At 58.5% G+C, this 24,621-nt stretch overlaps 2 protein-coding genes across 12 annotated transcripts in view; one reads left to right on the forward strand and one right to left on the reverse strand.

Annotated features, from left to right (window-relative positions):
* Positions 1–2,654: 2,654 nt before the first annotated feature.
* Positions 2,655–7,485, forward strand: RCOR2 (REST corepressor 2). The gene is made up of 12 exons (XM_055313453.1): positions 2,655–3,284; positions 4,029–4,085; positions 4,393–4,473; positions 4,710–4,762; positions 4,874–5,035; positions 5,149–5,273; positions 5,367–5,436; positions 5,513–5,728; positions 6,052–6,129; positions 6,265–6,322; positions 6,462–6,691; positions 6,793–7,485. The coding sequence occupies exons 1-12, from the start codon at positions 3,158–3,160 to the stop codon at positions 7,105–7,107; spliced, it is 1,572 nt and encodes a 523-aa protein (XP_055169428.1). The 5' UTR covers positions 2,655–3,157; the 3' UTR covers positions 7,108–7,485.
* Positions 7,486–9,166: 1,681 nt separating this feature from the next.
* The window catches only part of MARK2 (microtubule affinity regulating kinase 2), a 58,769-nt gene continuing 43,314 nt past the window's right edge, over positions 9,167–24,621 (reverse strand). For 4 of the 11 annotated variants that reach the window (XM_055309298.1, XM_055309330.1, XM_055309336.1 and 1 more), the window contains exons 2-19: positions 24,048–24,227; positions 23,772–23,825; positions 20,926–20,974; positions 20,546–20,611; positions 20,387–20,457; positions 20,110–20,166; positions 19,158–19,394; positions 18,343–18,462; positions 18,138–18,237; positions 17,948–18,060; positions 16,855–16,987; positions 16,370–16,548; positions 15,985–16,082; positions 14,811–14,972; positions 13,904–14,161; positions 12,856–12,882; positions 10,805–10,849; positions 9,167–10,162 (exon numbers count right to left, since the gene is read on the reverse strand). In XM_055309298.1, the coding sequence (XP_055165273.1) occupies positions 9,802–10,162; positions 10,805–10,849; positions 12,856–12,882; positions 13,904–14,161; positions 14,811–14,972; positions 15,985–16,082; positions 16,370–16,548; positions 16,855–16,987; positions 17,948–18,060; positions 18,138–18,237; positions 18,343–18,462; positions 19,158–19,394; positions 20,110–20,166; positions 20,387–20,457; positions 20,546–20,611; positions 20,926–20,974; positions 23,772–23,825; positions 24,048–24,227 (2,310 nt within the window). In that variant the 3' untranslated portion in view covers positions 9,167–9,801. The remainder of the gene's footprint in view (positions 10,163–10,804; positions 10,850–12,855; positions 12,883–13,903; positions 14,162–14,810; positions 14,973–15,984; positions 16,083–16,369; positions 16,549–16,854; positions 16,988–17,947; positions 18,061–18,137; positions 18,238–18,342; positions 18,463–19,157; positions 19,395–20,109; positions 20,167–20,386; positions 20,458–20,545; positions 20,612–20,925; positions 20,975–23,771; positions 23,826–24,047; positions 24,228–24,621) is intronic. The other 7 variants (XM_055309313.1, XM_055309305.1, XM_055309346.1 and 4 more) reach the window with 7 other exon arrangements.

Consider the following 24,621-nt stretch of genomic DNA (forward strand, 5'->3'; position numbering starts at 1 on the left):
TCTCTCCCCTCCCACACCCCCATGTTCCTGGCCACGTGGCACCTCTGCGCCCTGGGCCTGGGGAAGGGTGTGTGATTCCCGACCTGGAGGCAGGGGGCAGGGGGAAGTGGATGGGATTTGGGGTTCTACCGAGATCAGGTCCTGTGGAGCAAGGCTCTACCCCGCCCCACAGCCCCCGGGGCGGCAGGGAGGGGGTGCTGTCTCTTTAAGAGCCTTCAGGCTGCTGGGAGCAGATGGCCAGGCCGGCCAGGGCCCCTTGTCCTTTGTGTGGCTTTGCACAAAAGAGGGGGCCAGCTGGGGAGGGGGCAGAGGCAGCAGGTGGGAGGGTGGGGCCTGGCCCCTCCCCCTCCTAACCCTGCACCATTGCCCCTTGGCGAGGGGGTTGCTCACTAGGAATACGCCTCCTTTCGCGACACTTTGGTCCTCATAGTTGCCCCCAAACTCCTCGGATACCCCTCCCTTGTCATCAAGAAGCATCATCACACCAGAGGCCAGAGGATGCCCCCCCCCAACTCCAAGGAATAAACCTCCCCTCCTTGCCCTTACCTTCAGAGCAGAATCTTTCTCTGGCTATGAGCTCCAGGCTCCAGGGAGCAGAAATAGATTGTTATAGGGCTGGGGGTGGGGGGCAGAGAAGGAGGGCTTGAGAAGGAGGGACTCCAGTGGCTGGGGGTACCTGGGGTAGCCCTAGAGGAAGGAGCCACAAATAAGTATGATGCTGAGGCCTAGGGGTGAGGGTCAGGGCCCTGTACCTGAGGTATTAGGACAGAAAAAAAGCAAAGGTGGTGGTGGTGGGGTGGGGCAAAAGAGGCCCTGCCTGACTGGGGGCGCCGCGTGGGCAAGGTGGAAGAAGACTCCATCATATGAGAGGGCTGTGCACAGTGATGGCTGCCTGCCAGCCAGGAGGGGATTGGATGTGCTGGGCACCACGAGGTGGCACCTTGCCACTCAGGAGGGGTCAGGCCGGGAGACTCTCTTTTCATCTGGAGGCCGACCCCCTTAGGTCAGACCTGCCCTGGGCCCATCTATTTTCCTCCTTTGTCCAGAGCTCCCCACCCTGGGGCTTGGTGCCCAATCCATGATTTAAGAGAAGGAAAAAGGCTCCATAGGTCTGGCCCGAGGTGTGGCGGGCAACGTGGCCGCGGGCTGGGTGGCCCCATGTGGCCCGACAGCACCGCAGCCGGGTGGGGTCGTGGCCTGGCCGACTTGTCGGGCCGCCCACAGGAGCCCCCAGGACCAGGCGGGCCCCAGCCGGGTCGTGGCCCGACCGCAGGACCCCGGCCGGCTGGCCGCAGGCAGCGGGTGGGGGCGGGGATCCCTGGCTGGGTCCCGGGTTGCTTCTAAATTTAGGAATCTGATTACAGAGTGGCCGAGGAAGGGAAGGGAGAGGAGGGTGCTAGCGCAGGCTCGGCTCGGTCTGGGCACAGCGGGGTGTGCCCGGGCGGAGGTGTGTCTAGGAATCTGGGGCTCCGGGTGGGAGGGGCGGCAGGCGGGGGCTCCGGCCTGTGTGCGCCGCAGCACGTGCCCTGGGCGGCGGGGACCGGCACGGGCGCAGCTCGCAGGCTCAGAGCCGCCGCCGCCGGTGTGTGCGCTGGCTCTTTGTGTGCCTGGCAGGGTGGCTGGGTCTGGCTTTGAAAGTCTCTGCCCACCCCCTCCCCCATCTCCGTCTGTGCCGCTCTACCCGCTTCCCGGTCTGTCACTCTGCCCGCGCCTGTCCTGGGGGAGGGGGATGCTGCTCCCAGCTGGGGTGACAGTGAACCCAGTGGGGAGGAGACCCAGCTCCTCCCACTCCCTCCCAGCGGTCCAGACCTTCCTCTACACTTCCCACTCCCCAACCCTCAGCCCCTTATGCCACTGCTTTGGGGGTGCATGCTGCAGCAAAGGGAACTGAGGTGACCCCTGGAAGCCCACAGATGAGCCAGAAGCCAGGCTTGGGCCCAGTAGCTCTTGGAGGAATTCATCCCTTGCCTGTCCGGCCTCCCATCCGCTCTGGCCCCCAAGGGCGCAAGAGGGAGGGGGTCCCCCTTGCGGAAGGGGGGGCGGGGAGTTCCTTGGCAGGAAGGGAAATGGAAGGAAAAGCTGGGCTCCACCCGGGCGGGCGGGCAGGCGGCCCCAGGGCCCCCGGGGCAGGCGGCGGTAACCCGAGCCCACTGGTGTGCGGGGCTGGGGGGCGCGTGGGTGGAGCTGACCCCAGGGTACTCCTGGGGGGCCTCAGGGGTCTCCCCGGGGGCAAGTCAGGGAGCCCCCGGGGGCCCGCCGAGGGACGCGCTCTCCACCCGGGCCCTGACCCCACCCCCTGGAGGTCTAGCCCCGGCCCCAGGCCCCGCCCCCCGGGCCCTCCCTCCCACCCCAGGGCCAGATGTTCAGCTGGCGGAGGCATCGGCTGGGGGAGGGGTGCTGAGGCCGCAGCCGGCACTACTTCCCTGCCAGCAGCTTCATTGTGTGCGCGAGGAGCGAGCGGCGGCGGAGAGCGGGCGAGCGAGCAGCAGCCCGAGCGCGGCGGGGAGAGCGAGCGCGCCGGGGAGGGTGCGAGGCGGCGCCCGCGGCTGTGCTCCGCCCGCCTCCCGGCAACTCTGCTCGGCGCGCCGCGCCGTGCGCGCCGTCCCGCCGCCGCCGCCGCCGCCGCCGCCACCGCTACCGCCGGGGCCCCGCCGCCTGCCGTCGCAGGCAGGGGTCCGGTCGGGACAGGGGTCCCCTCCCGGGGACCGGGGCATCCCGGTGCAACCGAGAGGTGTGCAGCCCGCGGGGGGCGCCACTTGCGCCGCAGCGCCCGCTCTCTCAACTGCGTGGGCCGGGAGGGTGGTGGGGCTCCAGGGCGCCCCGAAGGCAGGGTGCCCCGACTTCTCCGGGGGAGCCCCGATCCCGTGGAGCGTACGGAGCGAGCGCGCCGCAGCCGCACCGGACCTTGCGCTCATCCCCCGCGTACCCCACTTCTGCACAAACTTTTCTGACGCTCTCGCCCGTGGGGGTCGCGGAGAGCACTGAGCTGTCCGCAGGGTTCGCGCCCCGCGGGACCCTGGCCACGCTGACCTCCTGCCTCTCGTAGCCTCAGTGGCGACCTCTCCAGGCCGGGCCGGGCACGGCACTCGAGGCGAGCGCGGCAAGCACCGCGGCTCTCCGAAGGCTCCCGCGCCCCCCGGGGCAGCTGGGCGGGGTAATGCCCTCGGTGATGGAGAAGCCGAGCGCGGGCTCCGGGATCCTGTCCCGCAGCCGGGCCAAGACGGCGCCCAACGGTGGACAGCCCCACTCGGAGGATGACAGCAGCGAGGAGGAGCACTCGCACGGTGAGCCCGGCGGCCTAGGGTTCAAGGTGCACCGGCCGCCAGTGGGGCGGGGGGAAGAGTTGCGGACCGCGGGCCTTTTAGACTTGGTGGTTCCTGCCTCCTAGGACCGGAGCCTCTGGCTTGCTTCTTCCCCGGGCCTGGGGGCTGCCGACACAGGGAGTCTGGAGGTTGGGCCCCTGGCTGCGGAGGAGACGGTCCTACCCACCCCCGCCCTGCCCTGCCCTGCCCTGCGTCTCTGAGGGACTCGGGCGGCCCTCTTTTCCACAGTTGGGGCCCCACATACCTTGCCACCTTGCAGGGGACTGAGGTCTGGCTGGGGTAGGGGCTGGAGAGACACTTACACACGGAGCTGTGAGGCTCATGTGGTGGGGAGGAGCCTTGGATTCCCTGCAGGGCTATGGTCCAGGTCTAGGGGCAGCAACCCCCCCCCCCCCAAGCCAGAACAAAGGGCTCTGCTTGGCCTGGGCTTTAAACTGGCCCCGTTGTCCTCACCACCACCCTGCCCGCCTCCCCCCCCCCATGGGCCATGACTAGGCAGGGTCTCTCATCTTCCAGTCTCTTCTGTGGCTGAGGGTAACTGAGAGGGGAGGTCAGGGAAAAGTGAGCTTTCTGGGAAGGTGAGTGTCCCGGGTGTTCAGGAAGGAGAACCCCAGGCCAGGCACCTCCCCCCCCCCAACCACCAACATCTTCCTGTCCTCCCTCCCTCCGTCCCTGGAGTCCTGACTGCCTCCCCTGGCTCCACAGACAGCATGATCCGCGTTGGAACCAATTACCAGGCCGTAATTCCGGAGTGCAAGCCTGGTGAGTGGCAGGACAGGCTGCAAAGGGAGGGGAGTGGAGGGCCCATGGCTTGGCCCCGAGCCCCACCTGGGGGAGCCTTTGGCTGGCACCCACTAGAAGGACAAGCCAGCGAGCAGGCAGGCGGGGGTGGGTGGCCCATGGCATGGTTAGTTTTCCTGCTCTGCCTTCCTGTCTGGGACTCTGCCCCTCCTTCCCTCCTGGGCCTCACCTCACAGGCCCCACTTCTCTGCCACCCTCTGGCCATGGGTCCAGGCTGGTGCCACCAGGTTGATCTAAATGTCTTCCCCTTCCTGCTCCTGTCTTTCAGAGAGCCCTGCACGCTACAGTAACAAGGAGCTGAAGGGGATGCTGGTGTGGTCACCCAACCACTGTGTGTCTGATGCCAAGCGTGAGTGGGGCAGGATCCCGGTTCACTCACAGCCCTGGGAGCTGGGGGTTGGGGTTCATGCCAGTTGGTGACCATCTCTTCTCAGAAGTGGGCCAGAGGCTGAGGGGTACAAGGTCAGCCCCTGCCCTGGGGCTCAGGTTCAGGCTTAGCCTCCGAGGGGCCTACCTCTGTCTGAGCAGGCTTGGGTCAGGGAGTTGTAACCCCTTCTCCATACCGGATCCCTCCCATCCCTACAGTTGACAAGTACATTGCGATGGCCAAGGAGAAGCATGGCTACAACATTGAGCAGGTGAGCCTTGGCCCCGCATCAGGGAGATAAGATCCGCACCCCACATCTTTTGGGGGGGTGCAGGTCAGTGCTGGGGCAGCTGAACCCGAGTTCTTTCCTCTTCTGGGCCAGGCACTGGGCATGCTCTTGTGGCATAAGCACGATGTGGAGAAGTCACTGGCCGACTTGGCCAACTTCACCCCGTTCCCAGATGAGTGGACCGTGGAGGACAAGGTGCTGTTTGAACAGGCCTTTGGCTTCCATGGCAAATGCTTCCAGCGGATCCAGCAGATGGTAAAGCCCCTTCCTTACCCCTGGCAATGTTCCTTAGCTCCTCCTGTTGTGATGTGCCTGCCCCGGGGCCCTGGGTCTTGGGGGGGCCCCAGCCTCTGGCCTTGCCCTTTCAGCTGCCTGACAAGCTGATCCCCAGCCTGGTGAAGTATTACTACTCATGGAAGAAGACCCGCAGTCGGACCAGTGTGATGGACAGACAGGCTCGGCGACTGGGGGGCCGGAAGGACAAAGAAGACAGGTGGGGGGGCCCAGGGTGTCCAGGGGCAGGGCAGACTGAGCTCTGGGGGCCCTGGCCTCTGTGTCACGCCCTTCCTGGTGCCTGTGTCCACAGTGATGAGCTAGAAGAGGGCCGAGGAGCTGTGAGTGAGGGAGAGCCAGATGCTGGAGACCCCAAGAGAGAGGTGAGGTCTGGCTCTGCCTCCCTGCCTGCCTTGTCCCTGGGCTCCATACCACCCACTCCTCTCCTTTTCCTGGCAGCCTCTGCCCTCTCGGCCCCTGAATACCCGCCCAGGCCCCGGGAAAAAGGAGGCCCAGGGTTCTCAGTACCGCCACCATCCGCTGCGAACCCGGCGTCGCCCACCCAAGGGCATGTACCTGAGCCCTGAGGGCCTCACGGCTGTGTCAGGAAGCCCAGACCTCGCCAACCTCACGCTTCGAGGCCTTGATTCCCAACTTATCTCCCTGAAGCGCCAGGTGGGGCCTGAGAAAAGAAAGGGCCATGTGGGGGTGGGGGGGCAATGGGCAGCTGGGAGCTACGTTTTGGGGACGGTTGAGGTATTAAGGGGAGAGGTTGTTGCAGGCACTAGGACTGCCTCTGCCCTATCCTTGAGGCTTCTGGGCCCGTTAAGGAAACTGGTCTGATCTGTGATGAGATGGGGAGAAGCCTGTTGTGAGGTGGGAGCTAGGTGGATGGTGGGTGGCCACGAGCTGTGTTGGGAAGTAGAGCCCTGATGAGAGTTGGTATTGGTGGCTGCTCTGGCAGGAGAGTTTGATGTGTCATTGCTTGGCCTTTGCAGGTGCAAAGCATGAAGCAGACCAACAGCAGCCTCCGCCAAGCGCTGGAGGGTGGCATCGATCCATTGCGGCCTCCTGAGGTAAGGTGACTTAAGGTATGGGTGCGGGAGGGGCACCCCCTCCCGCAGTGGAGCAGAAAGGGGAGTTCTGCTCAGAGGGCAGGGCCTCCCGTTTCCGTACTTTTGAGTCTAAAGGATGAATTAACTGCTGTCCAGGCCAACACCAAGTTCAACTCCCGCTGGACCACGGATGAGCAGCTTTTGGCTGTCCAAGGTGGGTTGAACTGGAGAGCATGGAGAGCCTCTGGTAGCTTTACCCACCTTCCAAGGAGCTTGGGCGGAGGGGAAGGATCAGGGAAGGAAATGGTTTTCTAAGGGGTATTCACACCTCACTGCCCTTTTGACCCTTGCAGCCATCCGTAGGTATGGCAAAGACTTTGGGGCTATCGCAGAGGTGATTGGGAACAAAACTCTGACCCAAGTGAAGACCTTCTTTGTGAGCTACCGGCGCCGCTTCAATCTGGAGGAGGTGCTGCAGGAGTGGGAGGCTGAGCAGGATGGCGCCCCAGGAGCCCCAGTCCCCATGGAGGAGTCTAGGAGAGGGGCCTCCTTGCCAGCCTCGGCCCTAGAGGAAGATGATGAGGTGAGAAGGGGTGAGGGGAAGCCTTTTGGGGGAAGTGGGGAGAGGACCACCTCCATCCTGAGATGGGGGTGAGGGTGTGAGTCTGGTTTCCCTTTTCTCAGGTGCAGATAACCTCCGTCTCGACCTCTGTGCCCCGATCGCTACCCCCCGTGCCTGCCCCCCCTCCACCTCCCACATCCCTGTCCCAGCCGCCCCCACTGCTGAGGCCACCTTTGCCTACTGCTCCCACCCTGCTCCGCCAGCCACCCCCGCTCCAGCAGGGTCGTTTCCTCCAGCCCCGGCTGGCCCCCAACCAGCCCCCCCCACCTCTCATCCGCCCTGCTCTGGCTGCCTCCCGCCACAGTGCCCGCCCGGGCCCACAGCCTCCACCCACCCTGATTGGAGCCCCTCTGGAGCCTCCAGCACCCTCACTGTGAGCCCTGAGGCCCTCCACCCACCAAGCTCCAGAACCCTGTTGCTGGCTTCACTAAGGACAGAAGGGACTACAGAGGTTTTGGCCAGGCCTTTTCAAAGATCCAGAGCTGCCAGTGGGCACAGTCTGGACCTGTGGGCTCTGCACAAATTTCTGGAGCTGAGCCTCTCTGCCCCCACCCTGGCCAGGAGCTGGGGCTCAGGAGCCTTCAGAGCTGACCTGAGGGTACTTTCTCTTCCTGGCTGGGGCTGGAATGGCTGCCTCCTAGTCGGCTGGGGCTTGGCCTTTGGGCCTGGCCCTTTGTGTAGAGGGGGTAGTGACCTTAGCTTGGGGCATGGGGGACAGGACAGCCTTGGCTGCTCTCTTTCTTTTAGCAATAAGTTGGGAGGAGGTGGGGAGGGGGCTGGAGGGGGGAGGTGGGCACAGAGGTTCCTTTGGGGCCCAAGTGTGGCAGAACTGGAGGGGCAGCTCTCCTGTCTTCTGGAGCCTGCTGAGAAGTGCTGAAGAGCTCTGAGGGTGCCCACTATACCCACAGCCCAAAAGCTTAGAGAAAGGAGGGCTGGGAACATATGCAGACATGGGTTTATTTTTCAATGTTTTTAAAAAATAAAATCTTCCACGCTCACGGAGTGCTCTCTCTTTTGGTGTTGAGGGCCCTGGGCTTTGCTTCCTGTCTCTGCCCTGAGGATGGGAGGGAGCAGCCACCCAGCACCGGCCTCCCCCAGGCCCCAGACTGGAATCCATTCTTTCCTGCAAGGCTGGCGGGCTGAGCTACATCTTGCCCACAGGGACTGGGTCCCTGCCTGGCTGGGAGAAGAAACAGGAGGAGGCAGCTCAGATTCCAAACATTCTCTTTATTACGTGTTTGATCCAGAGGAGAAACTAAGTGCGGGTGGGGGGTGGGCTGGTGGGGAGGGGCCGCCTTGCCTGGGAGCCCCTCCCGCCCATGGGCCACCACCCCCCTCTGAGAGCCAAGCCATGCCCTCCTGGCCCCCTGGCCCCCTCAGAGCACCCGGGCTGTTCCACTGGGCAGAGGGGTTGGGAGGGAGGAAGGGAGAGAGGGAGGGAGGAGGAGCCCTTGGTCTGAGCCTGAGCTCAGCTCAGAGTCCACAGTTGGGGCTTGGGGCAGGAGGGCTGAGGTTGGCTAGGCCCCTTCCTGGAACCCAAGGGCTCGACTTGCCTCAGAGCCTGGGCTGGGAGTGGAGGGTGATGAGTAGGGGTGGAGTCATCATAAATCAAAAAAAGAAAAAATAAAATAATAAAATAAAAAATAAAACCCATCACAAAAAAATGTACAACTCAGGTGAGGGCAGGGGCAGCCTCTGTGCAGGACCTCCCTCCCCCAATTTCTCAGGAACAGAAACAGCAAAGAAATAAATTAAGGGATGCAGCGGCCGCCACCAGCCAAGCGCCCATAACCAGCCACTCCCACACTGGCCAAGGAGGTTAGCAAGCTGGGAGTCGCTGGGCCTATCTGTCCCCCCACCCCCTGGGAGGGCAGATGTTCCCGGCCCCGCTGCCCTGTCCAGCCTCCCGCCAGGTGGCCATGGAGGCCCTGGGCAGTGTCTCCTGAGAGGAGGGGCGACAATGTCAGGAAGAAAAGGCAAGGCCAGGAGATGAGTGGTGAGGGGAGTCACTGCTATGGAACGAGCTGGTGCCCAGATTAATGCCAATGAAGGGGGCAGGGGAGAGGAACAGCACGGGGCTGTGCTTTCAGACAAAGGCTCTCCCATAACGGAGAGTGCCTGGCATCCCTGTTCAGAGACTAGCAGCCCAGGCGGCCCCCTGGGGGCCGAGGAGCCAATCTGCCCTGCATCCGTCCCCTCCCTCTCCGGCCCAGGGGTCAGCCCCGCCTTCTACCCAGGAGGGGTGGGAGAAGATGGCACAGAGTTTTGAGGAGGGGAACAAAAGTCCCCACAGCAGCTTGTGGAAGGAAATGCCCAGCTCTGGGGAAGGAGGGGCAGAGGATACAGTATGGAGGGGGCCAGGGCCTGGGCCTCACCAGTCAGCCCAGGGCAGCTGCCAGCCCCCCACCCCCTACCCCCACCCCAGGGCAGCACAGCGCCCCGCCCCCAGCCCGGCCCGGTAGGCCTCCAGCCCGGTGGCCTGAGGTCAGGGGAAGGCCACCTCTGGTGGTTTGCTTGCAGGGGAAGGGGGGAAGGAGAGGGGAGAAGCCCAAAGTGGGCCTGGCGGAGGGCCTGACAGGGAACTCCACCACTCTTGCCTGAGAGTGTTCCAGCCCTGAGCCACCCTCCCGGGAAACCCCACAGATCCAGTCTCAACTGTCCCAATGGGGCAGGGAGGAAAGGTGGCCGCTGGGATTTTTTTTTTTTTCTTTTTTCTTTTTGGTAATAAAAAATTTCTTGGTTTAGGCGAAATACTCTGTGCAACCGCAGTACCGAGGGGGAGCCCTGCCCCCCCACCTCCCTCCCCTTCCTTTGCCTCCTGTGGGGGAGAGGGGGGAAGGGGGACTTTCTGGGCAGGGGTAAATGTTGGGGGAGGGGAAGAACCATCTCCCGTCCCCCCCCCCACCCAACAAACATGGAAGAAAGAACCGAGAAGGGCGGAAGGGAAGAAGTGCCAGCAGGGGGAGACACACCGATCCATCTCCACAGTCTCGCCCAGGTGGGTTGGAGCCCGGCCCCAGCAGCTAAGTCCAGCTGGCCCGCCTCCATCGCCCCCCACTCCCGGCAGCCTGTTAAAGCTTGAGCTCGTTGGCTATTTTGGAGGCAATGTTTTTGAAGGCCATGGAGGTGCCCGATATCCGCTTAAATCGGACACCGTTGAGAGACAGCCGCGGCAGTTTGCACACCTCCATCTCCCACTGCACGAAGTTCTCGTGGCCAGGCGTGCCGTGCATGCACAGCAGCATGTACTTCTCGTGCAGCTCACTCTGGCAGCTGTTCGCGTCCAGCACCTTGCGGATCTCCCGCATCATCTCATTGGGCTCCATGGAGCTGGTGGTCTTCATACTCCACGTGAAGCGTAGTGAGCGCGGTTTGGCCTCCCGAAACTCTTCCTTTTCTTTGTCGTTGCCTCCACCGCCCACCACGTGAGGTCTGCGGAGAGGGCAGAGGTGGGGGTCAGCGTGGGGGGCTGAGGCACCCCACCCACGGGAGAGCCACCCGGGCAGACAGCCCCCGAGACCAGAGAGGAGAGCGGGAGGGTGCCCGGGAGGCGACAGTGCCAGAGGAGGGAGCATCAGACCTGGTTGGGGGAAGCAGAGGGAGGGTGAGAGGGGTGGGCTGTTCTGTGACTTCCATCTCTCAGGGAGGGCAGAGAAGGGGAGGAAAAGCCAGGCCCCGGCGGGAATGGGAGGGCGCAACAGTTCCATGCTTTTCTTTGACGAGGGGAGGGTCAGAGAGAAACAGGGAGCACGTGCTCAACAGCCCTGAGCGGTTCACAGACGGGCAGAAAGCAGCAGCTGAGGTACAGAAAGGTGAGCTGGTTGGTCGGTAGGAATCTGTAGCCCCAACCGCCCAGCCTAGGGCTCCTGCTTCCAGAATGCACCAGATGGGAGAAGGACCCATGCCTTCGGCAGCTGGGCTGGGGTTTCTCTGAGGAAAGGGAGGCCCCAGGAGGGCGGGCACAGGGCAGAACCACCGGAGGAAGAGCCAGGTGGCAGAAGGAAGAGAGGAGCAGGAGGCTTGTGGCAAGCCCGGTGGCCTGGGCAGGGCTGGTGCTGGCTCCAGCCCTCTCACCTGAGCGTCTCCACTCGGTCTTTGCTTTCAGGTTCATTCAGGTTCCTCAAAAAACAGAGCGAGGGAGAGTTTAGTGCTGGGACCTCTCGCTCCTTCCACCGCCGCAGACCCAGGTGAGGGTGGGTCTGGTGAGGTGCCACTGGACGGTGAGCAGGACCCAAGCTCCAAGGTCACCTGCCCATCACCTGGCCTGGCAGGCCTATATGGCTCTGCAGCACCTCACACGGGCAGCTCAACTGTCCCTTTCCAGCAGGGAGCCCAGCACGTGGGGCCTGTCCCTCCCCACGCTCCCAGAGATCTGTGCTGGGGAGAAGGAGCCTCTGCTCTGGGGGAGGAGGAGGAGGGATGTACAGGCACACGCATCGAGCACGCAGCCACAGCGTGAGGCAGCTCCCCTACCAGCCCACAGCCAGGGTCTCACGCTGTGAATGGGTCTTCGACGCCAGTGTACCTGGGCCCGAAGGTACAGTCCTTTTGAAGGGAAGGGGCTGCACTGGGGGACATGTTGGGGGAGTTGGACAGAAGCCTCTCTCAGGAGGCTCAGAGGGCCAAGAGCTGGAACTGTGAGTGGGCCTGGGGATGGGTGCCTGGCCCTGAGGCCATCCATGGACAAGCCTGTCTCCCTCATTCTTTTAGAGCTCCCCTGCCTGCCAGGCTGCCAGGCCATCTGCTTGGACAGAAGGGAGGACAGAGGGCAGGGCAGGGCCAGCACGTTGGGAGGGTGGGTGGGGAAGAGGTCTGGCCCCGCTGAGCGGCTTCTCCAGCTTCTGGCTGGAAGATGGGTGCCTGGAGCCGGGAAATTGGGGACTGCAGAGGAGGATGAGATAGAGCAGCAGCAGCACATGGAAAAGGAACACAAGGACACGACAGACACACGAAGGCACACAGGCGCAGGGCAAGCAGGGAAGGAGCCTGCTGCTCTCCCAGCCCCACCTGGTCCCTGGCCTCCTGGGGGAGGCACCCTGCTGGGCAAGCCCCCACCAGGGCCTGTGAATCCACAGCCAGCCATGCAGTGAAGAGCTGGGTGGGGAGCAGTGGTTCGAAAGGGGCAAGCCTAGAGACCCTGGCCATTAGTCAGCTGCATCACCAAAGTGTCTGCCAGGTATCCTAGCCCCAGCACTGGGCCCGGGCTGCCAACCTTGGGGAACTGGTGCTCCCAACCCAGCCCTTGCTCTTCAGCTTGGTATTTGGCCCACTGAGGCCTCCGAGAGAATGAGGACAAGGCCAGTGGGTGGCAGAGCCAGGATTCAGCCCAGGAAGGGAGATGCCTGAGGGGAGGGGTGGAATCCCCCACTGTTTTGTCAGAGTTAAGGAGTAGATGGCCCCTGGCTCTCTGGAAGCCACAGACCCTATCCAGAGAATAGGGCCCAGAGGAGAGACTTGGCTTGATTCTTCCAGGTACCGCTGGAGGCAGGAGATGTGCTGGGTGGGGGTGGGGGTGGGCCTAATTCTGCAGGAGCTGCCAGAAGGGGGTGCTGTGCCCACTCATGAGGCAAAGGCTCCTCTGCATCATACTGAAGCCTGGGGACTGGGGCATCCCTGTAGTACCTCCAAAGTCCTGCTATCCACAGGACAGGGGCAAGAGGTCACACAGGCTCTGAAGTGTCCAGAGTACCAGCAAAGGGAAAGACCCAGAGACCCAGAATGAGATCCCATCCCAGATGCTCTTGCAATCCCCATGGAGCTTCTTCACAGCGCATGCACAGACAGGGGAAAGGGCCAGGGAAGGAATCCAGGGCTTGAGACCAACACCCAAACCCAGGGAAGGGGGGGCGTGAGGAGACAATCTTAAAGGGAGAACTCCCTGAGAAAGTCCCCCATGCCTGGGGACAGGCCCCTCATTTTCAAAGCCATCTGCCCTGAGTGGCTGCCCAGTCAGAGGCAGTCTTCATCCCTTTAAGATGGCAGAGAGAGGGCCACACAGACGTGGTTAGCAGATGGAGGCAAGAGCCAGAAAAGGGGAGTTAATGATGGAGGCAGGACACAGGACACAGGACACAGACACACAGACACACACACAAACACACACACACAGCGGGCTGAACGCCTACCTTCTGGCAAACCTGAAAGACAGATTTCTAAAAAAACAAACAAAAAAAGACAAAATAAAAAAAGAAATAAAAAAAACCCAACAAGACAGTATGTGGATAAGCAGGTGGGGAGTGGGCTTTACAGGTTCAAGGGTCACCCTATTTGTGGAAGAGCCGCTCAGCGAGACTAGACTAGAGTCCTAGACATCGTGACCTGCTGCCACCCCTGCATTCCAGGGCTGGAAAGGGGCATGGCTTTTGGCTACTCCAGCTGAGTGAAGTGCAGCAGGAAGGGCAGCATGCCTGCTCTCCTCAAGCCCGCTGCTGTTTCCTGAGCTACGCCAAGGTTGGAGAGGAAACGGTGGGATGGGGACAGGGAGCATCCCACCAGGCTGGTTTGCTGGATGCACCTTAAGAATCAAAGCTGTCTCTTTGGGGTGGCTGGGGTCAGGTGTGAGAAACCTCATGAAGAGAATCCCCACCCTGCTTGCCACTTCAGAGAGCATTAACCCACTGGGCTGTGAGGGAGGCGCCCCCCCCCCCCGGCTATTTCATGTACAGCCTTCATCCTGACGAGCCCTGGGTAGAAGCCCAGGGTAGGAGGACGCGCTGAGGCAGAGACAGTGGCTACAGCTGGACCCAACCAACTAGGTGGGGGAAAGGAGGTCAGAGGGGGCGAGACAGAGGACCAGGAAAAACTCTCTTTGCCGGCCCAGCCTGTCTCAGGCCTTATGACTTTGCAGCTGCGTCACCAAATATAAGTTTCCATGGGAACCCAGGAGAGAAGAGGGGGGCTTTTATTTTAGCATCTGAGTTCACACTCTCCTAGAGAGGAGGCGGCAATGGCCATCTGCTCTTGGGGCCAGAGAACGAGGGGTATGTACAGGAGCTAGGGAGAGACAGGGAGGGATGGACAGGTCTGGGATCATGAGGAGAAGCAAGGACCGGATTCTTTAGGCTTCCCCAGGCCTCTTCTAACCCCAGGACCCAAGCCTAGTCCTCATCCCACTCCCAGGCAGGTAGGAAGACCTGGCCTCATTTTCTCTACCACTCTTAGCCCTCTACTCACCTGCGTACAAACTTGGAAGTAAATTTGCTGAAGATGCTCCCTGAGGCCCCCCGCCGGCCCTGGCTGTTGCCAGAGGGAGAGGCTGGGGTCACACCATAGGGCAAATTCTGCTGGTCCCGCACCTGCCGGAGCTGCCCAGCATGGAAGGTGCTTCGACTGGACACACCCCGGGGGAAATTAGTTCGGTCGGGGGCTCCACCGCTGCTGCTGATGTTGTGGGCGGAGGGGGAGGCAACAGGGACGCGCTGAGGGGCTGTGCTGTGGAAGAAGAGGTGGGGTTGAAGGAAATGCATCAGGGCACAGGTTCACTGTCACCACCGAGCATCTGAAGTGCCCCGGGGTGGGGACAGGGAAGGGGGAATGCTAGGGCAGAGGCAGCCATCACAGAGGACACAGAAGGAAGGGGTGTGACCACTGAGGACACCGGAGAGGAGGACATCTGGGTGGAGGTGGACGTAGATGGTTTGGGGGAGGGAGGAAGGCGAGGGAGGTAACGTGTGTGGAGAGCTGTACAGGTCGGAGAAGTGGCTCCTTGGGAGCTAGGGACACTGGCACCTCAAGGGAACAATGTTGACCAACCCTCAAGGACTGAGTCCCTTTGATGCTGACTGTCCTTGGGGTCCTAAGGAAGTCCAGGAAGGTTCAGAACAAAAAGGCTTCCTTCTGGAGCCTCGGGATGGCTTCTTGCATATCTGTTCTGAGAGGGAGAACTGGAGGGAAAGAGGGGCATTAAGCTATTTTTTTTGTTCTCTCTACTTCCTGACTGCAGGGGACAGAGCCATTTCTTGTGGCTAAGATGCCAAGAATAGAGCAGGACCCCCCCGGGAGTGGGAGTAGAATTTGTGGAGGGTGGGGGGGTAGGGCAGGCTGAGGGCACCAGGTGCACCAGCTGCCTCAGCACACTTGCCTGGGCCGCGGCACCTCACAGTTACTGTCCGTGGGGGGCAGCCCAGTGGCCTTGTTGGGGTGCACGGAGGCCGACATGGATTTCTGGTGCTGGCGGGGCCGGGCCGCAGAGACTGCGGCAGAAGCAGAAGCCGTGGAGGCCCGGGACCCTGGCATGGTTAGGCTAGGAGACAAAAGCAGCGAAGAGGCCTGGGTTAGGGGTGGGTGGGGGCAGGAGGCTAGGTTAGGAAGCAAGGGCAGGGCAGAAGCACCAGAGCTGGGGAGCCTCAGCAGGATGCAGATCAGGTCTGGGGAGCAGCAATGGGACTCTAGTCAGAGACATGGAAGGTGGGGCTGGGAAGGGGAGGGGGCAGGGTGAGGAAAGCCAAGCAGGCCAAAACCTGGGGGAGGAAACCAAAAGTGCAGGAAAGCCAACAGGAGGTGACTAACTGCCTCCAGGTTGTGCTGGTCTCCTAGGAATCCTAAGAACAAGGATGTTCTGTCGATAGAAAGAGCAGGGTGTTGCTAAGGGGAATTTTCATTAAGCTCAGAAGAGGAGGAGCCAGAGATGCAACACAGCAAGAGATGCTGATGGTCAAAGCTTGTGGGGGGGTGGCGGCGGAGTGAATGTTCTCATAGGCACCGGGGGGTCACCCTCAACATATACACCTCTCAGATGGGCATCTCTTGGTTCTGCCCTGAGCTGGAGCCCCCAAAACAAAGCCTCAGGCACTGATGCCAAGGGGAGCACGGTTGCCATGCCCTGGTTGCAGTCAGGGAGGCAAGAAGGCAGGGGCTCCTGGCCGGCTCAGTCAGAAGAGGTGTGACTCTTGATCTCAGGGTTGTGGATTTGAGCCCCACACTGGGTATAGACATTGCTTAAATAAATAAATACGTTAAACTTAAAAAAAAAAAAAAAAAAAAAAAAAAGGAAGCAAGAAGGCAGTCGAGATGACCATGGAGTCCTATTTGGTACACCTGCTGCAAGGAGCAGTCCCAGGAAGCACAGGGGAGAGGAGACTGGGTGGGGGGAGGTGAGAGCAGGGAGGAGGTGCTGGTGTGTGGACAAGCTAGACTGGACAGAGCCAGGACAGAACTCCAAGGAGCAGGGAGGGGAGGTGGGGCTGTTGACAGACGTCACTGCTGTGAGAGATGGCTCTGGGGCAGCATGGTGGGCAGGGCCTGGGTCTGCTCACCTGTCTTTGCCATTCTGGATGGAGGCCTGGCCAAGGCTGGCCCTCTCCAAAAGTGGGGAATTCCTGCTTCGATTTGTGCTGGTGGAGAGGACGCTGTTCTGTGGGGAATAAAGGGCAGAGCTGTATCACAGAAAACTAAAATGTTCTTCTGTTCACAGGACTGGCTTCCCTCTGCCTTCCAGCAGGCACAGATAGGGGTGGGGAAAAGAAAGAATTCTGCTCTTCCTCTTAGGGGTAGGCTTTCTATAGTAAGCAAAAGTGGCCTGGGAGGCAAGATCAGGTAGGCAGCCAGAGGGAGCTGCTGGGAGAGGCCAGGCCCCACTGCAGGAGGGCTGCAGGGAAGGGAGTGGGGGCTGGCTGGTGGGGGACCAGGAGGGACACTTACTGTGGAGGGGGTGGGGGTGGTCTTCTTCCTCTCCAGGCCGGGCAGCGGGCTGGCAGGCACTTTGGCTGTGCTACTGGCCTTCCGCCCTGACTCCCGGTCTTCCTCAGGCCGCTTATTTTCTGCGTTGTTACTCTGCGTCTTCTTAGAGTAGGAATTAGATGTGGGAATGGCAGGACCAGCTGCTGGGCCAGAGGGATGATGGGAATGGGTAAGGGTGAGGGGCCCTCTGAGTGCCTGCCACCCACACCCACCTACCTCTCCCTCCCCACACATACATAAACACAGTGCTCTCCTACAGTCTTGCCAGCAACTTGGCAAACCCCTTGTCACAGAGGGTGATGGATGTTAAGTGGCTTGCCTAAGGCCACACTACTAACAAGTGGCTGAACTGGGGCTGAAACTCAGCGGTGTCATCCCAAGCCCCCAGAACCTGTGTCCTTCAGGAGAGGTTTGAGTCCCCATCTGCAACTCCCCAAAGCACTCACCCTGGTCACTGAAGCGTCGCTGCTTGGGGTTGGCTGAGACACTACGCTGTACCTTGTGGGAGGGGGAAGGGGCACTGCTATTGGTCAGATCAGCTGAAGGCCGGGGCTTCAAGGTGATGGTGTCACCTTCCAACTGCAAGCAGAGAAGGGGGCCAAAAGTCATCGGAGATATGTACAGATGGACCCACTGACACACCACCCTGCCTGACACAAAGCCACTCCAGACTCACATGAAATATACCCCTGCAAGATCTAGGTGTTCCTAAACACTCCTGGAGACACATATGCCCCTACACAGGTCCTGACAAACAGAGCCAAAGAGTCCCCTGCCCCTGGCACACAAAAGACCTCCTGCCCCCAGAAGGGATACACATGTCCCTCCCTACGAACACACATTCAGACTCAGAGAGTATGCCCTCTTGCCCCCAACTAGATACCTCCTGAGCAGCCTAAGGTGAGAACTAAGAGAAGGAGCCCAACACTACCAGGGGGAGTACAGGGAAGCCAGGAGTGCACGGGGGGACACAAGACCCCACTCCCACACAAACCCACAGACTCACACACAGCCATGGCTACCCAGATGGGGAGAACAAACACAGAGCCTCCAGATGAATAGACGGGAGGATGGATATACATGCACACAGACACAGAGCCAGACAGAAGCACTTGGCAGAAGCAATACAAAGACTCAGGACTCCTACAAGAAAGGCACGGAGACCCACACACCCAGAGATGGACACTTCCAGATGCAGAGGAACACAAACACATGGAAACAGACACAAAGATTTCCAGATCAACAAAGAGCTGATCCAGCCAGACTGACCTAGACCCAGCCCAGCCAACACAGACCGAGCCAGAGCTACTCACCCACATGGAGACCCAGACCCAGGCCTAGACACCACTAGCTTTCCTATTCATTTGCTGATGGAGACCAGTGAAAGCAAGGGCCAGAAAGCCTTACCCACTAGAGCTAAGGCTTAACATTTGTCAGCAGAGAGAGAGCACACCTACTCAAAGAGCTTCTGCTGGAAGCACAGGGGTGCTATGACAGCAAGGCTGGCTGGCTGGCAAGAACAGAGCAGGGGGCACACACCTCAGAGCTCTTGTAGCCCAGGAGCAGGTAAGTAGCCATCACCTCGTTGTACCTCTGGCCCACCAGTGAGTCCTGGATCTCTTCCCGTGTGTAACCCATGGACACCATCAATTCTGCACAGGAGGGACATACAGTTAAGGCTGGTCCAAAGTCCTAGGGAGTTTAACCTCATAGCTCAGCAGAGCCTCACCTGTCCGCCGGGGGTCCTTGTAGTCAGGGAGTGGCTCCACATAAGGCTTTAATTCATCATCTTCGTGACCCACATTCATCCATCGATCTTTCATGATTTGCTGGGGAGCAAAGGGAAGGGTATGGGCAGGGAGGAAGGAGATTCAGCTTGGAGGGGTCCCTGAGAATCCTAAACTTTCCAGCCCACCAGGCTCCAGGATACTCACCTCTAAAGTGCCTCTCTTGCTGGGGTTGAGAATGAGAAATTTTTTAAGCAGGTTTTCACAGTCCGTGGACATGTAGAACGGAATGCGGTATTTGCCCCTCAGGACCCGCTCCCGTAGCTCCTGTAGTAGGAGAGAAATTTATTTTATTACTTTTTTAAAGTAAGTTCTACACCCAACATGGGCCTGAACTCACAACTCCGAGATCAAGAGTTGCCTGCTTTATCAACTGAGCCAGCCAGGCGCCCCAATAGGAGGGAAATTTAAATCATTCCGAGGCCAAGGGAAGAAACCTAATATCCAGGCTTCTGAGAAAGACCGACCAGGCAGATATACATGAAACATGGTAGGAGCAGAGAGCCTCAGACAAGGCACCTCACCAGAGCAGCCTTGAGATCAAATACCCTATGCCCATTAGCTTGACCAGCCCAAGGCCTGCCATCCCAGGTGCCTTGGAGGGGTGAATGGACACACAATCTATCCCATCCCTTGAGGAAAGAACATGGGTCATTACACTGGGCACAGAAGACCCTGTGTCTGCTGCTAAAATTTAGCAAGTTCTCTGAAGCTCTGGCTTGGGGAAAATGTAGAGGTGGCAAAGGTGAGAGAGGTCAGGGGTAAGACCAGAGGCCAAGACTGGAAAGAAGCAATAAAAATGATCTTAGCCTCAGGGGCCTGGCTGCCTCAGTCGGCGGAGTATGCAACTCTTCATCATGGGGTTCTAAGTTTGAGCCCCATGTTCGGTGTCGAGATTACTTAAAAATAAAATCTTAAAAAAAAACCCACAAACAAACATCAAAGCCTGCGCTTCACTCCACCTTGAGGTTCTGTCCATCAAAAGGCAGGGATCCACTGACCAGTGTATACAGGATAACTCCCAGGCTCCACACATCTACCTCAGGTCCATCATATTTTTTGCCCTGGAAGAGCTCTGGGGCAGCATAAGGGGGACTGCCACAGAAGGTATCCAGCTTGTTCCCAAAGGTGAATTCGTTGCTGAAGCCAAAGTCTGCTATCTTGATGTTCATATCAGCATCCAAGAGCAGGTTTTCTGCCTGGGAGGTAAGATCGAAAATATCAGGACCCAGCAGACCATGGTAAGGCACCAAACAGGAAGGAGCTGAGGGGAACAGGAGCACAAACAGGTAGCCATCCTCAGTCTCCAAACTTTCCCTACCAACTCCAGGGCAGGCCTTCAGTCTGTGCAGAGGCTGGGCTGGAGAAGGGCAGCGCAGGCCACCCCTCACATAGGCAGTGGCAGGAGTGTGGGGATCTAGGGGCTGCACCACATCACACTCGGGTTAATTGCAGTCATATCTGCCAGGACCCCGGGGCCAGGAGTCTCCAAGGTGGTTCACACTCTAACATCTCAGGGAAAGAGGTGAGTGAATGCTAGTGACAGCAAAGCTGGCTTTGCTGCAAAGCCGCTGTGAGGCAGCTGTGGGACAGCCAATGCTCTGTCCTCAGTCAGCGGCTGGGCTGCCGGAACAGCGGGCAGAGCCTACATCCTTTCCCACCACACCCTGTAAGCACTGGAAGGTGACATGCCCAGCGAGGGGACAGCAGAGAACTTCTCTGTTCACTGGCTGAGATGAGATCTATTATAAGGCTTGTGTCAGAAGCAGCCCTAGGTGCTTTCTCATCATCTCCAAAAAATTAAAAGCTGGAGTTTCTTTGAACACTCAGGGCCTAATGATTATGTCATTAATGACAGAGGGTGAACAACCCAGCCCCGACTCAAGGGACACAGGGGACAGGAGCATGCCTTACCTTTAAGTCTCTATGAACAATGAACTTCTGGTGGCAGTACTGCACAGCAGACACTATCTGAAAGGAAGGAAGAAGGGTTAGTCCAGTAGCACCTGAGGGGGGTCCATGGGGCTGGCCAATCTGTGATCCTAAGATTCAGCCTTATTCTGCCATAGGGATAGGCAAAGCCTAAAGGACCCTCTACAGGCCACTCAGAGAGAGAGGCAGCTCCTTCTTGTATGCCAAACCCCAAAAGGCAGAGGTCAGGCCCATTCCATGCAAAAGGAGCCACACCCACCTGGCGGAATTTGGCTCGAGCCTCTTTTTCTTTCATCCTGCCATGAGCCACCAGGTAGTCAAACACCTCTCCTGCAAGACACAGGGGTGGGGGCTAGGTCGGAGCTTACTGGGGCTGGGGGACACAGGGAAACCCAGGAAGAGGCAGTTCCACACCTACCTCCACTGGCATACTCCATGACAAGGTAGAGAGTTTTCTCAGTCTCAATCACTTCAAATAACTTAACTACAAAAGAAAATCGCAAGCCACAAGTCAGAGAAGTAGTAGGAGCCACATTCTGAGCCCCAATGTGAACAGAGGCATCCTGGGGATGAAAGCCCTCCCTTCCACCATGAGGGCAAGTTCCTTGCATGGCAGCCACACTACTAGGGATGGCCTGGTGTGCCAGAGGCAGAGCTGGATTTTGAGCTAGGCTTCCCCAGAGGCATCCTCAAGGACTCCAAACTTCAGAAAGCAGCGGGCCTTCAGGAAGAATACAGGCTGGGGAGTGGAGTTGTGCTGTGGGGGAAGAAGGAAGGACGACGACAGGTGGTTCTCACCTATGTTGGGATGATTCAAAACCTTCATTATTCTTACTTCGCGGAATAGCTGGAAAATAAAACATCAAGGGTCATGCTTGCTTTACTTGCTCCCTTCAGGTCCCTTCCAAACAGAGCCATTGCTAGGATTTTTCTCCCAAAAGAGAAAAGGGGCAGAGAAAAGAAATAGGACAGCTGTCCAGGTCAGCCGGGCCTGTCCCCAGTGGCTGAGAAGTAGGTGAACGGGAACAAGAGCAGAAGTGTCAGCAAGAGGAAAGCCGGGCTCTAGTGACTTGTACCCTCGAGTTCAGCATCTGGATAAACCAACCATGTGCCCTCTGTTGCAGTCTTCTCAAATCCAACCCCCAAACAGCAGACAGGTTTGGCTGGGTGCCTCTGAAGGAGGGAGTATGAGCCCATGTACATGAATATTCAGAACCAGGGCTGCCGCTAAAGTTCAGTGACAAAACAGACTCATTTGGTCTGTGTGTGTGTGTGTGTGTGTATGTTGGGGGGTGGTTGGAAGGGGGCCCCCATCATCTTCTGGTTTACAGAAGTCAGAGGACTCTGCACTAGTGAGCAGGCCCTCCTCTGCTGGGCCTCTGGGGCGGTGACAGAAGAAGCCGTTCCTATATATAGCTGATGCCAATTTTAATCAAACCCACCTCCACACACTCACGCTCTCTTTGTGAAACAAAATCAGGGACTCCAAACCATGTATTTCCATAAAGAAAGATGACAGAAACGAACTCCATTCTTTCTGCGGGGGCCAGAGAACTGGAGGTGGGGCTTTGGTAACTCCCAGGCCTCACCATTTGCACAGAGAGCAGAACTAGTTGTTTATGTTTTGTTTTGGTTTTTCTGGGGGGAGGAGAGGTCTGGAGACCTAACTCAGGATAGTTTATGGAATCAAGTGAACATGGTTTTTCCTCTTAATGAGGTCTGAGAGCTTTTGTAATCTGGAAAGGAAAAGAAGAGACAAGCTTTCCAATCTTCAGGAGTCTGATTCTGAATTTGGCTCCCTTTTCTTGTTAGAGCCCAAGTTTCTCGTGCCTTCTTCCCTGGTCCAGCAATTGTCTTGGATGAAGAGGCAAAAAGTCCCGGATACCACCACAGGGGTGGGAAGCAACAGGGAAGCAACACTGAGATGGGGTCGGAGGTGGGGGCCAGGGTTCTCCTCCTGAGAGCACCCACTGGCCTGGAAGGGGCATTCTCCTGGGATAATGTGGAGTTTTCTAGGCTTAGCTGAGAACCCTGAGAGGGGACAGATTCTTCACTATTGTCCTTTTTACGGATCACTGCTGGGATCAAATTTAAACAGTGATTTGGCCAGAATCAGATTGGCCTTGGTAAGAGTGTGTTAATAGGCTTTTCAAATGGCTCCATTTGTCTGGCATTGGTGCCTTCCAGCCAGTCAGGAAGAGGCAAGGAGAAAAAAAGAGGTTGGGAGATAAGATGGCTTGACTGACTGTGGCTATTACCATATGGCAGGCTGGACTGCACCAAAGACCAAATGGCCCACACCAAAGTGGCTTCCACCCTGTAGGGTCTGGGCCAACACATCAAGAGTAGCCCTCTTTCCCTTCCTTCCGGAAAGCTCTAAGCAGGAAAGCCCTAGTGATGACAGCAGTGTTTCCTCTGAATCAAAGAACCTTGAGGGGATCCCAGGGCTAACAAAAAAGTAGGAAACACCTTGGTTTTGGCTGCCAGCGAGTCAAGGCACCTCAGCCTCCATGATGCTAGTGCCTCTCTCAACACCAGCCCCTAAACCCTGCCCTAAGCTTCCCAACCTCACTGCAGTTGACTGTTGCATGAAGTTATGACCTCTCCTAACTCAAATAACACAATGTGCTAATGAAAAAAAAAAAAATTCAGTCTATCTCATGATAGAAAGAACTAAGGTGAATCAAGGTCAGCACATTTGAGCCAGGGTCAGGGGAGTGTGAGGGCACAAGGAAATCTGACCCACCTGACCAGGGGCAGCTTTTGGGGAGCCAGATGGGCTATTTCCTCCTTCCCCCTAACTGCTTGGAGCACAAGATGAGGGGAGAGGGCAGAGAGTCTCCAGTTCTACATCAACCTGTCACCACCAGCAAGCTGTCCCATACTGCAAATAAAAGCCTCCTTTTCATGTCCCCACGAACTCTTCACAGTTTCCCAACCAGGGGGTAGGTGTTCCTACCTAAAGGAGTCCCCTGACCAGCTAGCTAACACAGACCTCAGTTTCCCACCCTGAGTTAAGGAGGGAAGGAAAAATTCAACCTCACCTAGTGAACACTACATGCAAATGATGTCATGACTTTTAGCCAAGAGGAACTTAGGAGTGAAGAGGCAAACTGGGAGTACCTGTCCTCCACTTGCAAACTGTCACAGGCTTGACCTGGAGTTTAGCTTCTAAAAACCCCAGTGCCAGTCTTCCATATTCTCATCCTCTAAAATGTAGCAGGCATAGAATCTGGTGGCAGGGTCCCTGTATGTCTAGAGCCACTCCTCTGGATCATTCCCGATCTTGCAGTTACCCAAAGGCATGTTTCTAGTAATGGCTACAAAAGTGTGTTTTTGCATAGAGCTGGCCACAGGCCAGAAGATAACAAGATGTAGGAAGTAGGTCACCTAGATAGGCCAAATGGCAGGGAAGGGCAGAAAGACTTCTAAAGAGCCAGTGCCTGTGGTCAGGAAGCCTATCCAGGAGGGGTTAACGTGATGGATCCGATCAGAGCCCCATAGCAGAGCCATGGAGCAGTGAGGACAGTGAATGACTAGAGATTTTTTAAATTGGGGATTCAAAGGGAGGCCCACATGAGATCAGTAGATCACTGATCCCTAAAGAGAGGTTTAGAAAGGAACAGGAAATGCTGTATGCTTACTTTCTGGAGACTGGAGGAGTTCAGTTGAGTCTTGTCAATGATCTTCACAGCTACCTGCACATGAGACAAAAAGCCCCAGATTCCCTCTTTAGAGCAGGCTTAACCCAGGACTCAACTCTCCTCTCCCTCTTCCTCTATATTTCCACCTCTTCTGTGCCCCATCCCTCTCAGCACTTCCACCTGACAAACCAGAAGGTGGCTGCGGCAGTGGTGCCACCGCTTCCTGCTGGGTGCCAACAGCTGGGAGGTGTGGCCGGCCCCGCCCCCGGAGCTCACCTCTTTCCCAGTCAGGATGTGCCGGGCCAGCTTCACCTTGGCGAAGTTGCCCTTGCCGATGGTCTTAAGGAGTCGGTAGTTGCCGATATGGGGCTGCTCGTCAGCAGAGGTGGCTGAGTTGCGGCCCCGCAGCATGTTGGACTTACTGGTGGGCTTGGGGTCGAGGTGTCCCAAGGTGGGCTGCAGGGTGGAGACATGCACACCTTTCCGTAGGCTGCCCTCAGTTCCCCAGACCCTTGCCCTTTCTTAGCTCTCGGCAAAAAACCTAAGAGGCTGGAGCAATCAGGATGGACTGCAGGGGGCTGGCAGGCAGGGAAAGGGTCCAAACGCAGGAGGGGGGAAGAGAAATGAGCCAGTCTTCACTCCAAGGGAGTAGAGCATACGGTCCAGTGCCAACATCCTGTGGGACCTGTGGGACCTGTGGGACCTATGGGCATGGGAGCTCAGGACTGGCATTGTCCCACCGCTGTGCCACCGCTGGCTCCACCCTCAATAAGCCACCAGCATCTCCGCACCTCCCCCCTGTGGGCGAGTGCCTCCTGCTGGCCGCCCTGCTGCCTGTTCACACTGTGAC

Source organism: Nyctereutes procyonoides, unplaced genomic scaffold, assembly GCF_905146905.1.
Source record: "Nyctereutes procyonoides isolate TBG_1078 unplaced genomic scaffold, NYPRO_anot_genome, whole genome shotgun sequence".
Classification (NCBI taxonomy): Eukaryota; Metazoa; Chordata; class Mammalia; order Carnivora; family Canidae; genus Nyctereutes; species Nyctereutes procyonoides.

What these genes read in the sequence shown, in the direction of transcription:
- RCOR2 (XM_055313453.1), top strand. Translation starts at nt 3,158, where the DNA reads ATGCCCTCGGTGATGGAGAAGCCGAGCGCGGGCTCCGGGATCCTGTCC. An exon ending in CTGTGTGTCTGATGCCAAGC is followed by an intron (nt 4,474 to 4,709) that starts GTGAGTGGGGCA and finishes CCATCCCTACAG; the next exon opens with TTGACAAGTACATTGCGATG. An exon ending in ATCCATTGCGGCCTCCTGAG is followed by an intron (nt 6,130 to 6,264) that starts GTAAGGTGACTT and finishes ACTGCTGTCCAG; the next exon opens with GCCAACACCAAGTTCAACTC.